This window comes from Mchenga conophoros, linkage group LG22 (assembly GCF_057382185.1).
Source record: "Mchenga conophoros isolate Kocher_MC1m ecotype Shallow Benthic linkage group LG22, M_conophoros_male_GT1.1, whole genome shotgun sequence".
Classification (NCBI taxonomy): domain Eukaryota; kingdom Metazoa; phylum Chordata; class Actinopteri; order Cichliformes; family Cichlidae; genus Mchenga; species Mchenga conophoros.
In genome coordinates, this window is record NC_140546.1 from 14,290,594 (window position 1) to 14,303,476 (window position 12,883).

At 42.4% G+C, this 12,883-nt stretch overlaps 1 protein-coding gene across 4 annotated transcripts in view; it reads right to left on the reverse strand.

Annotated features, from left to right (window-relative positions):
- Window positions 1–12,883, reverse strand: part of LOC146549089 (RNA-binding motif, single-stranded-interacting protein 3-like) — a 298,248-nt gene that overhangs the window by 157,323 nt on the left and 128,042 nt on the right. For all 4 annotated transcript variants that reach the window (XM_085261925.1, XM_085261923.1, XM_085261922.1 and 1 more), the window contains one exon: window positions 7,736–7,893. In XM_085261925.1, coding sequence (XP_085118051.1) covers window positions 7,736–7,893 — 158 coding nt within the window. The remainder of the gene's footprint in view (window positions 1–7,735; window positions 7,894–12,883) is intronic.

Below are 12,883 nucleotides of genomic sequence, written 5' to 3' on the forward strand. Positions count from 1 at the left end.
AATAAAGGAATGCTTTAAAATTCAGATCAGCTCGTGGAGGTTCCACTGGGAAAATTGTTCTCACAATTTACTCTGTGTCATTTTGGATGAGACTGGATCAGCGTGCTGAATTGAATCCAGCAGCATTCCATTTATGTCTTGCTGTGCAACTTTCTCATGAATAATCATCCCCCTACCTTTTTTCTAATATTAAATTGACATAAAATTCAAAATTTTGCAAAAAATTATATATTTCAGGATAAATGGAATTCATTTACCAGCCTTTGATACTTATTAATTCTACCTGCTGTTCTTTGCAAAAGTAATTCACATAGATTTGATTTATAACGGCAGGAAGAGGAATAAAAGAATAAGTTCTTTGAATTTTAAAAAATATTGTATAAGCTATTTTAAAGTTGCATGTAAAGTGTGAAAGTTTTTGCTCAGGGGGACACACTTTTAGTAAAAAGAAGAAAAAAAGATATTTAGGACTGTAGTTGAGTATGCCAGTGCAAAACTTTGGTATAAAGCCAGTGGTTAAGAGTGCCAAACAAAAAATAACTTGATGTATTCTGAAGGGTTGTTCCACGGTTATAAAACACTTGATTGTGATGAACTGGTAGCACATCATAGTGTAATCTTGGATTCACAAATGTAGGCTAAGCTAAAGGCAAGGCAGACAACCACCTCTGGACATCAAACACTTTAGTTAAGACAAGTTACTTCTGCCAAGGAGGTTATATTTTTGGCAGCGTTTGGGTGTGTGCATGCATATCATCTTTCTGTCTGCAAAGATCTTATACAAAGAAGTTTTGAATAAATTCTGATGAAACTTTGTAGGGGTGTTGAATGGGGTCACATTAACAATCCATTAAAATTCATTTAAACTACAGCCACATAATTAAAACATTATTTAGAATTAAGAAAAAAGGCTGAGAGAGTGAGTTGCCTTGGCAGGGATTTGACTATCAAGATGTTTTTTCATATTTTATTCATGTACACTCTTTTTTGTTTAAATTAAAGAAACAAAAGGTCAATTAGCAAACTTTTTTTGGGGGGGGGGGGATAGCTGTGGTCAGAGCTACTCTACTGATTACCCTTGTTTATGACTTTTATGCAAACGTAACCGAAGTATTGAAAAATATGTATTCTCCAAATGGTTGGCGAGTGCTTGCCGCCCCACTTCTATCCTGTTTTAAATACTAGGAGTAAATTTAACCTCCATAATTAAAATATGCATTTAAGTATCATATTAAACTTCTAATTTAACTGTTTGGTAAGTGCCCTGTTCAGTTGAATGCACTCTTCAAAGCCCGAGAGTTGAAAATACTGGAGCAGAAAGAATGTGCACCAAAAACAAGATGCATAAATCCAGATCTGAGCCTGGGAAAATCAAAAAACAAGCAGGTAGTTTGTGTTGACTGACAGTGTGCATCAAGAACAGACAAGGGCAACAGTAAGTAGCAACAGGAGGCATTAACATGAGTGTTGCTAGTTACCATTTCTCCCTCTCTCCAGCTCTCTCTCTCTCTCTCACACACACACACACACACACACACACACACACACACACACACACACACACACACACACACACACACACACACGTACGTACACACACACACACACACACACACACACACACGTACGTACACACACACACACGTACACACGTGTACACTGGCCTTCTTCAGAGCCAGCCTTGCAGAATTGCCTGTGCTTGTTTGGAAGTGTCCAACCTGTCAAACCCACATGCCGTGCACTGCTGTCTGACACGCACAAATGAACACATCTCATCTGTGCTGGTGCGGCTTCTGCTTTCTAGATATTGCTTCAAAAGGAAAGTCAGCAGAGTGAAAAGGAGAAAAGGAAGAGGTAGGACGAAGCAGAGTCCAGAGATCTCAGGTTTTGTCCCTTACGTCAATCAGTCTTTTTGTACAACTGACCCTGTTGCTGCTTCTGCTGGAGCTTAAAAACTCTCTCGCCCTGTACAGCTGGATTCAGATAAAAGGCAATGCAGCGTGTGGAGACGGGCAATGACTACACTGTTGCTGTGGTTGCTGGTATACTTAAACTGAAGTGAAGTGCAGCTAGAGAAAACCAGACATTTTTTGAGAAGGCATTTTCTGTTAACCTAAATGCATCTGAATCTAAACTCTTACTAAAACGCTATTTAAGAAAATAACTCTGCTGAAAGTGTCAGCTGTTGTGTAAAACTGGAAGAGGAGATCTTTTCAGCTTCTAAATAGGCAAACTGTCTACGTGTCATGTATACAGTAATGGGAGTATAAATAATTCAAAAATACAGCCTAAGGCCAAATCAACTTTTCTGCTCGCCCTCGCTCTAAAATTGATGTTCAGGAAGGAAGGAGGTGTAGTATTTTAGCCAGTTTGGCTTGGCCAGTAAAATGATTGTGTCACTTGTGCCGGAGCAGAGAAGTGGAGGGTTTAACATGATAAAGAGATGTTAGCAAGCGAACGAGAATGAAAGGGAAAAGAAGTTGGAGAGGCGGAATAGAGTGTTACAGAGAGAAAGAGGAAGAGAGACAGAAAAAGTGGGTGTGAAGGATTCTAGTTCCAAGAATAGCAGATGCTTCTACTCGATTTGAAGCTGTAGGTGTAGGAGTAGTTTAGGCATTCCTGTGGTTGTGTCACTGCTTTTCAGAGGTTAAACATCACTATCTCTTTGTACCCTGAGTGACGCACACCCTGACCCTGCAGAAAGACGAGAGGATGGTGTGCTGGGGGCAAAGACAGAGCAGAAGAGGGGCAGGAGTTGAGGCAGGTGGATAGGTGGAAAAGTGAAAAGAGACACTTACAATTCAAGGGGGAAAAATGAATTAAGAAGACAGACTATTAAGGAGACAGATACAAATATAGACATTTTAGAGTCCATAAAACCTAGTGACAACATACCTTGAAATGCTATCCATGTTGTTTGATGCTTGAGTTTCTTTTTGTAATGCAAATTCCTGCTACTCATTGGCCTAACATAAAAAAACAAGATATTATCTGCCAGTGTTTTTCTCTGGCTTAAATGCAGATGTACTGTGGGTGACGTGATGGTAAATTTGAGACTTTGAAGCTGGACTGCAGAGCCCTTGGTCACACTTATTCTCCCCTCTGTCAGTTTTTTGAAATGGAGCCATGGGACAGGCAAGCTCTGATGGCTAAGCAGCTAATGTCAACACTGGACCTCAGAGAGTCATTTTGGATAATGTGGCACTGAGTGCCTGAGTCTCTGCTCCATAAAAAACAGGTGGTCCCAGGGTCACCCCTCCCTTCTCTCCCCCTCACCTCCTGTGCTTAGCATATCTCATGCCTCTCTCCCTCCATTTCCCCTCTCTAGGTCTCCCTCCACCATTCCCTCAGCACACACGAGAAAGGTTATTTGAGCAATTGGTGGTGATTAGCTCTTGATTTGGCTGACTATTTGTGAGATCAGGCCAGTCCACGGATGCGAAACCCACTGCAACTGAGGGCACAGCTGTTCGGCCAGGACTGAAATTGAGTGAGGAGAACCGAAATGAGAAATAGGGGAAGAAAAGGGGACAAGAAACAAGGAAAAACAGTTTTCAAGGGTTTGGCTGGCAGGTAAAATACCTCCAGTTTTCTACTTGTTATTCCAGGTGTAGAACCTCATGAAGAAATTCCTTTCTTTCAGCTACCTCCTTCCTCTATTTCTAATCATCGCCCGGGGTGGAGAGCACAAACAAGAAAAATGTGGATGCTGGTTAAACGGGTTTACCCCAAAGTGATTTGGGGGGGTATGCGCTTGCTTTGTTGGTTGGGTTGGTTGGTATTGGGCTTATGGTTGGCCTACTGCCTCAACATTGGTGGCTAGGCCAAAGAATTTTTCTCACAATAACAGCTATTCCTTCTCTGAGTTTCGTCATCCATCTATCCATCCACTCTGCTAGCCAGGCAAAAAAAGGAAGGCCTCTCACTATCAGAGTGTTCAGCCAACAAATCCCCACTCCGCTCCTTTGGCCTCTTCCCTACACCCATATATTAGGCTGACGGCTGTGGAGGACCCAACACCGAGCCAGCTGAATAAAACAGATTAGGCACCCACCCGAATCTAACAGCATGTAACTCCAACCGTTGTGCGAACTTTGGTATTCTTACTCCCAGGAACAAAAAAGGTTGAACGAGGTAGCTGAACGAAAAGAAATGTTGGCTTTAGCATCTGCAGTAACTGCATCCTCAGTTGTTTTTAACTGTATACTTGTGTCTCTGCAATTTCAGTCTTGGTTTTTAGAGCACAAGAACAAGGAAATCATATCATATCTGTAACCGTCTCTAATCATCTGCATAAACACACTGGTGAGTACAGTCACCATTTGAATGCCAGTATCACCAAACAGAACTACAAATGGCACCAACAACGATCCAATGCTGTCACTATATAGAGAAAGCATGTCGCTGCTGCTGAATGCACAAACCCTCATTTTGCACACTATAGGTTTTTACTGCATAGATAACAGTCATTCTGCAATATTGTAATTCACAGTGTTGTCTTCAAAGATAGAGTTATGTCTTTAAATCAGCAATCAGTAAATTAAACACTTTGGAAATATGAATATTATATGACTCTATATATTTGTGCAAATCACAAAATTAAATCCCTCTGTGTTTTGCATTTTAAATGAGAACATAATTTTGGGAGAGAGAACTTGATGAAGGTTACTGGCTCTCAAAGACAGGATCTTGGTAATAAAATATTAGAGTTCACAAGAATGGGGTAAAAAACCACAAGGCATTTATTTTTCTGGCATCTCTCAGGCGCATTCAGCAGCCTCCAATCAGCAGCTACGATATGGCTCGGTGTCAAGAATGCATCACTTTGGCGGCAGCGTGTTTGCTTCTGAGCTAGATGTGAACCAGGGTGGGAAGAGCTGCTTTGTGTGCGATGCTACAAACGCCGACCTAAAAATCATCTTTGACCCGTCTCACTTCCAGCACTCACGAGGGTCGATACAGGATGCCGTGTACACACATAAGAGCACGACAGTTAGGCCGGCTAACATTACTGAAAGTCACCCACAGTTTACTCTCCTAAACGTACAGTGCCAAATTTAGCGAGCATTTATGTTTAACACAGAGGCTCCCCGGGAGAGCTGATGGGGCCGACGGCCAGGAAAGGAGGTGTTTTGTGCTGAAGGGGGACTGGGCATGTGGGGGGGGAATAAAACCTGAGGGGAACCCAGGGTGCCGCAGACTGCAGAAGAGTCGCATGACCTTTTCTACAATGCTGCCACCCGCCTGCCACTGAAACACAGTCTGGCTAATTAAAGTTTCAGTGGCATTGAATTTTCACTGGCACAGCACACCCCGGGCAACCTTGGGGGCTTCTAGGCAGGCGATACACAAAGTGGGAAAGACGGTAGATGTAAGAAAAGAGGCAGAAGGTAGCAGAGTAAATGCATTTAAAGAAAGGACAGCCACTAGAGGACAGCACGGCAGATCCGAGCTGTAACAAAAAGTCAGTGGATTTTCATAACACAGTGGAGAAAAGCTATATATTAGAATGCAAATCTACATTCACAAACATGCACGCTCCCTGGGTATTTTACATAAGCTCCGACATGGTTTGCCCTTCCAAACAGTTATGCTCAAAATATTCAAGATCACATGGAATTAGAAATGAAATTGAAGCTCTCCAACTCTGTACAACTGGGTGAATGCAAGAGCTAAAGCAGGAGATATCCAATGTCAAAATGCTGAGTGCTTTTCCAAATCTTATCGGGCCGCCTCTCAGCCTAATGGAATCTCGATGGGTCAGTTTCAAGAATAAATGCATGACTTATGACATGGCTGCTGGGAAGATTACCAAACACACTGGACAGCATGTTCCTTTCTCCAAAGGATCATTGAATAATTGGCCAAGTTTGACCAGGACATTTCTGAAAATATGTCCAAGAAAAGGTTATGCAACCAGACAGACTCGCTCATGGCCTGTATTTCACAATCTGCCGGCCTTGTCTCCATTAATGATCTTGACCCCCTTTTCACCATTTCAGAAGTGAAAAGGGTTTAATGAAGCTGAACAAAGCTGCTTGTGTGTGTCTATGTGTGTGTGTGTGTGTGTGTGTGTGTCTGTGACTGTGTGAGACAGAGAAAAAGAAAGCCTGTGTGGCTGTGTGTTACAGCTTGATGAGGTCTTGGTCTGTGATTCCTTGGGGAGGTGGTCCAATCTAGGCTTTATTAGGCCTTATTGAGCTGTGTGCAAGCAGGTGTGTGTGTCTGTGTGTTTCCTCTATCAAGAACATTTGGCAGAGCTTTATGAGTACCTTTGTGTGTGTGCGTGCGTGCGTGTGTGTGTGTGTGTATGTGTGTGTGACACCAAAAGACACCGAGTTGGTTGCAGTTTAATGGGGTGTGCATGGACCCGATTTCAAGCCTGTAATTTTCTTCTTAGAGGTGATTTTTTTTGGTTTGATTGCATCATTTGTGTACACAGGCACAGCTATGCTTCTCAACCAGCTATGCTTGGGTCTAAGCATGTGTCATCCTGTGAAAAAAGACACCGTTTGCTGTATGTAGAATACAGATCGGATTTATTGCTACATGACAAATAATCGAGTTGTGGCCTGCATTCTACCTTGAATATCTCACAATATTTTTTTCAAATACAGAGAAACATAGATACGGAATCTTTATTAGGTCCTTGAAAGCACAGACGCCATGCATATTTTTTTCATTAAAAAGAGGAAACAGACATTTTTTTAATCTAGTTAAACAGGTGAGTGATTATCCAGCAAACACAGTAAAAATTACCTGTATTCTAGGCGGGTTAACTATAACTGGTAGCTAGCCATTAGTACAATGTTCTAATGGTGTATGTCTGGGATTTGCAGCTAGTATAAATTCTCTTCAGGATACCTATACGTGTTTATGTTGTATTATATCTTTTTAAAAGATGACAGTTTCAACTGGGATATTGACAAAACTAAACACACGCTGTGATTCACTAGCTTGAAGAATCATCTTTAGCAGTAATATCTTGAATAAATCGTTTTCTGTTTAACATCATCAGATTCCCACGGTTGCTCATGTACAGCTCTCTTAAGGTCCAACCACAGCATTTCAATCAGGTTGAGGTCTGGACTTGGACCTCAAGGTCGGAGCCATTTTTAGCATTTTATTTTAGATTTGCTGCAGTGTTTGGGATCATTGTTCTGATGAATGATTAAATTTGGGACGAGATTTAGCTGCCAGACAAATGGCCTCGTATTTGAATCAAGAATATTTTGGTGTACAGAGGAGTTCATGGTCAACTCATGGTGCCCAGGTCCTGTAGTTACAGAACAACACCAAAGCATTATTTCTCAATCACCGTTCTTGACAGTTGGTGTGATGTTTTGATGCACCTAAATGCTCCAGACCAGCAAACTGCCAAAACTACTGCTCTTACAGAGGTGGCCGCTGCTGCTAAGCCTCTTAATTCCTATGGACACAGTAAATGTGTGCTTAGTTTTATTTGCAGGACTCCAACAAAATAAAAAAGACAAAAATCACCAGTTTGTACTGGGGTATGTTTTGTCTTTGTTTTGTTTTCATAAATGGCGCATATGGTAAAAAATCGAAGGATACATATGTGTATCTATAACGTACACCTGTTCTGATAAATGCTTGACAAGCACAGCGTGGCCAAGAGCGGCACACAATTATGTAAATGAAAGAAATATTTATACTATTGGCAAGAATTACAGTATAACCATTGTATTTAATGACGATCGTTCCCAGTACTCACGGTTGGCAGAGTTTGATGAGATCCTGGTCGGTGGTCCCAGGTGGCAGGCCTCGAATGTACAGGTTGGTCTTACTCAGCTGCTCCGCCCCTCCCTGGCTGCAGCTGTTGGTGCTGGGGCTGGGAGGAGCCATGGGATGAGGGGGTGGAGCATAGGGCTGCTGGAAAGAGAAGGTAAAGAGAAAGCAAGTCAATACAAGGTTTCATTTTAAGACAGCAGGCAGAGTCAAAGCATTTAAAGATTCTCAGAGCATGATTATGAACAAGAATATGGCAGCAAACGCGTATTTGCTTAAAGGAATGGGGAAGTGATGGCAGCCTTAGTGGGGAATGTCTCTGTCAAAGCTTCTCTGGTTCTCATTTTAGCAGCTGGTATGGATTCGTATTCATGTTACTGTGTGTGAGTCCCTCTCTTTGAAACTTCTGGCCTCCCCAAAATTTATAAAGAAACTAAGAGAGTGACCTCCTGCATGTCATTATTAAAGAGAGATGGCAAAATGCATTTCAAGGTGTTCAGCTGTTGCCAGTAAAAACCAATGAATATAAACAACCACACAGCAAAGTTTCTCTTTTTTCAGCAGGGGATTGTTTTTTTTTTTAAAATGCGTGTGTGATCATTGGTTTTGACACATCATCCAGCCGTAATCCTACTGTTCTGATGTTTACAGCAGCTTTAAAAGACAATGAGAAGTGAGGTGTGAAAACATTTCTTAGACAGGAGCAGAAAATGTGAGAGAGAGAGTTCAAAATGTTTCATTTGAAGAAACAGCAGGCACTGCCAGCACAATGTCCCCGCAATCGCGAGACGAGACATTTTGGGGCAGCTGTGAAGCGGCGAGGAGAAGCGAGCAGGGTCACTACGAGATGAAAACCCAGCAAGTAAAAGTTTCAAGAAAGCAACCTTAGCCTCAAATAATAATACTGCGAGGAAAACATCTTCACGTAGAGAAATAAAAAGGTCTACACAATGACAGGAAAAGTGCTTCGCTTCTTTCAAACTTTTGTCACCTTCCTGCTTAATAAAGCAATAGATTATATCTGGTTTTGTAACTTTCTGGGCTTTTTGCGCATATGCAACTGGAGTCGAGGGGACAAACATTTCTTCATTTTGCATCTTAAATAAACATTTCACCAAGGTGACTCTCTGATATTAGACTTCACGAGGCTCCTAGCAGCTTATGAACAGTTTTAAATGATGGCAACTTCCTGCTTTCTACTAATACCCTCAAAACCAATTTCATTACACTGCGAAACAATTTACACCTCAGAGGGTGTGAGATCCTGATGCAATAATCCAGTACAGCCTATTTTATAAGCATCTCAATATGAATGAAATTTTCAGTTTAATCTCCATCTCACAAAATGTATTCAAAATGTATTAGAATTATGATGCCCCAACCCCTCCATTTGTTTTTTTCTCCTTGCCTTTCCCATCTCCTGCTTTCCTTACGTTCTTGTTGTGCTGTTAGCATAGATTTATGGTATAGGAGTCAGGGCCCCCCGCTCACAGCCCATTTATATCTCTATTGCAGGGACACTGCACATAGTGACAGAGAGAGAGCCGGGGCCCTGCGGGCATGAACAGAGACACAGAGACAAAAAGCGAGGGAGAAACACTAAAAGAGAGCGAGGAAGGAAGTGAGACGGAAGAAGAGCGAAAGAAACCACACTGCAATAAAGTGAGTGAGTGATGAATGAAAGGGAGGAGAGAAAAATGGTCAGGGAAAGAGGGGGACATGACTAAATACCACCACCAGCTCCAGTTAACCACGTTAACCCTTATCTTCCCTAGAGAGAAGCTCAAGCCCTCATACCATGCTGTAAAACCCCCCCACATATCCATGCACATACACCTACACGCACACAGACACACACACACGCCATTAGCCCTCCAATCTGCCCCACACGTTAGCAGCGACTGGCGGAGCATGGCTGATTTGATGTGCTATTTTAAGCGTGTGTGCCATGCCAGCGTGTCGCCTCCCACTCCTCAGACAAAGAGCCGGGGTCCCTGGAGCGTGAAGAGGGAGCCACGTCCATCAATAGACGGCCAATTACCACGCTGAGCTTAGTGGAACTGATGGGCAGCCACTCACTGTGCTGGACTCACCCACACTGTACACATGTCGGCCGTTGTGCATACGCTCACACTCACAGACACACCTATGCGCCACATGATAACACAGAAACAACCTTTTTCAGAACAGTCATCCACAGCGCGTTAATATTAAAGCTTTAATATTAAAGCTTGAATATTAAAGTGAAAACAACTACTGTTTTAGGTCTACGAATGATGACCATCAGAATGACTTTGTACATTTAGGGAGTCGACGTCCAAGTTGAAAGAAGTTTGAATTTTAAATCCAACTTTCAAGCACACAGGTCCGATCACCACAGACATTTCCCTAAACTTCCCCCATCCCGCCCCCCACCTTGCCCATCTGGTAGCCTTGGTTGCATGGGCTTGAATGAAAAAAGCCAAACTAGTCTCCAGTCATTCAAGTTTCCACGCTGTGGCAGTATAGAAGAATCTTAATCTCTCGAGTGCCCTGTGGGACTTGTTTTTTCTCACTCAAATGCACAGCTGCAGTCCAAGCCTTGACTTTGAGGCTTTCACCTTAGGTCCCCCCCGTCCACTCGTTAGATTTTTCTCTTAGTCCGCTGCAGTTTAAAATACACACATGGTAATTACCACACTGTGTGACTCCAACAAATTCGCAGCACAAACGAGAGACACTAGACAGAACCTCTTTCAGCGTTCAGTTTTAATTAATAGCCCCTCTCTCGCTTTCTCAGGCTTTCTCTCCCCCCACTTCTTTGTTAGCCCCCATGGTGACACACACAGCCCTGACTGTCCTTCTCGGGCTCCAGGCTTGGCTTCCATGCTTACTCTTTGGAATTCATGTGTCCCGCCCTATCGATTTGCTTTCATTTTTCTTTTTAAGGTCAGAAGCTGAAATCTTACACAGTGAGGCATGGAGGGTCAAAACCAGTCTAATACTTACAGGGATGGGTTAAAAGGCAGCATGCAAAGGTATCCACTAGGAATCCCCTGGGATGAAGAACGCAGTCTGTGCTAAAGGCCTCAAAGGAATGGTTGACTATGCGGTTGGGGGTGGGTCAGGGTGAATTTAATGGCACATTTTTAAAAATACTACTTTTATTTTATATCTGGAAGAATGTGGTACAAGTTTAGATATTTTGGGTAAAAACGAAATGGAAAAAGCTCCGCGAGAGCTCCTCAAATCTAATCATTACTCAAGTAACTCCATCATTCTTCTATGAAGACGATCCTAATATCAGCTTGCTGTGCTGTGTAGGAGCCATATATGTAATTTAAGTAAGATTTCTGTTTAATCTTGGGGCAGTATGTGAACTTTTAAATGCAATGGATCCAAGACAATCCTGGACACAACTGGTTTTCTCTGCAGCACAGACACCCACACACACACAGAGCACCAAATGTTTCAAACTCTTTGTTTTATATCCATTTCCCTCTTTGCTTCTGCTGGTCGCTGCACTAGAGGTTAATATCCAGGCTTGTTTTTCTTGCCGGACAGTTTCATGACTCCTGTTTACCCTTGGTCTGTCAGCCTGCCAGATCAGGCTTCTCAAATATATTAAATACTAGCCTCATGTGTCAGAATGATGAGGACTGAGTATAGCACTTGGCAAAGAGTAATTTACCAAAAAGGGGAGGGAACAGAAGACTCACGGGAATAAAAAAAAGGATGGGAAAAATAAAAGGATGGGAAAAATAAAAAATAAAGCAAGGTAGAAAGAATTAGAGTGAAATAGAAGGGTGTGAGAAAACCGCTGGTTATGACACTTCAAAAACCTCCAGGTGGTAAATGAGAAAAACCTCCGTTCTGCCTCCTCCCTACCCAGGTGTGACATGCCGCTACAGAGGCTTACTTGGGATTTCAATTTGCTGCACTGTATTTTAGACAGGCAAAATGGTTTACACAGGCCCAATTTACCGAGCCAGTCGTGAAGGGGGGCTCACAGCCTCTGTGACACGCCAGGGAATGTTTATGAGTGTATTAAGTGAGGATGATAAATCTAGCCTACGTTACATAGGCTGAAGGCGCATGGCGTTGTGATGTATATTTACACACCCACACAAGGACAATGCATTTTTTCCCCTAAACCACAGCTATATGCTTTTTTTTAAAACCACTGCTAGACTTATAAAAGGCTTAAACCTGCTTTGGTCACTGCGTCACATGCATGTTTGTGTAGTGTTTAACAAACACCGTGAGAGACGGTGAAAACCAGTGAGCTTACACAATGCTTAAATTCTGACTTCTTAAAATATTTTATAAAACTTTACCACTTTGTGAATTTACCAACCCATAAGGGAACACTTAATCTTTCACTTAATTTCTAAAATAAAAAAATGAAGATAAATGGTTTTCAGTGGAGGGAATTAAGACAATAACTTTATAAAGTACAAGGTTAAATTAAACATGCACTTCAGATTTAAAGAATAAGGATTAAAACAGAACATTTACTTTTTTTTTTTAATTGTGATGTAAAGTCTATGACAAGCTACCTTTTTAGATAGCACCTGGATTGCTGGCTGTCCCGATTTTAGAGGTGATTACGTGTTCAGATAAAGTGGCTTCTTACTTCTATCAAAAAAGTGTGAAAACCTTCTTTGTGACTACACATAGAGAACAGCGCAGAGGGCAGCCACAGCTGTAATTGGAATAAAAGCAGGCTTATGCCATCCCTGTCTTTCTCCCTTCCTCCCTGCACTCCGCAGGGCAGGGCTGTGACTGGAGGAGAGGAGGCTGCACACTAGCGTGGTAATTGGCCTTGATTTATAGGAGGCCAGAGCAGCCAGCGAGAGCTAGCTCAACACTGGCACTAGGCCAGACAAGGCCACGCTGTCAAAATCAGTAAACCAGCCTAACCCGGCCCAAAGCCCCCCATGGCCAAGACACCACTACTGGGAATCAGTCATCACCATCCAAAGGGTGCGCACATGCGTATGTTCTTGTGTTATTGTCTATTTGATATTCTTTGGGTTTCTGTATTTGCTTGTGTTCAAAAAGTCACTCGAGTAACACACACACACACACACACACACAGAAACTGAAAAGAGAGAGAGAGAAAAAAAGCTGCCACAAAAAATGACAAGCAGTC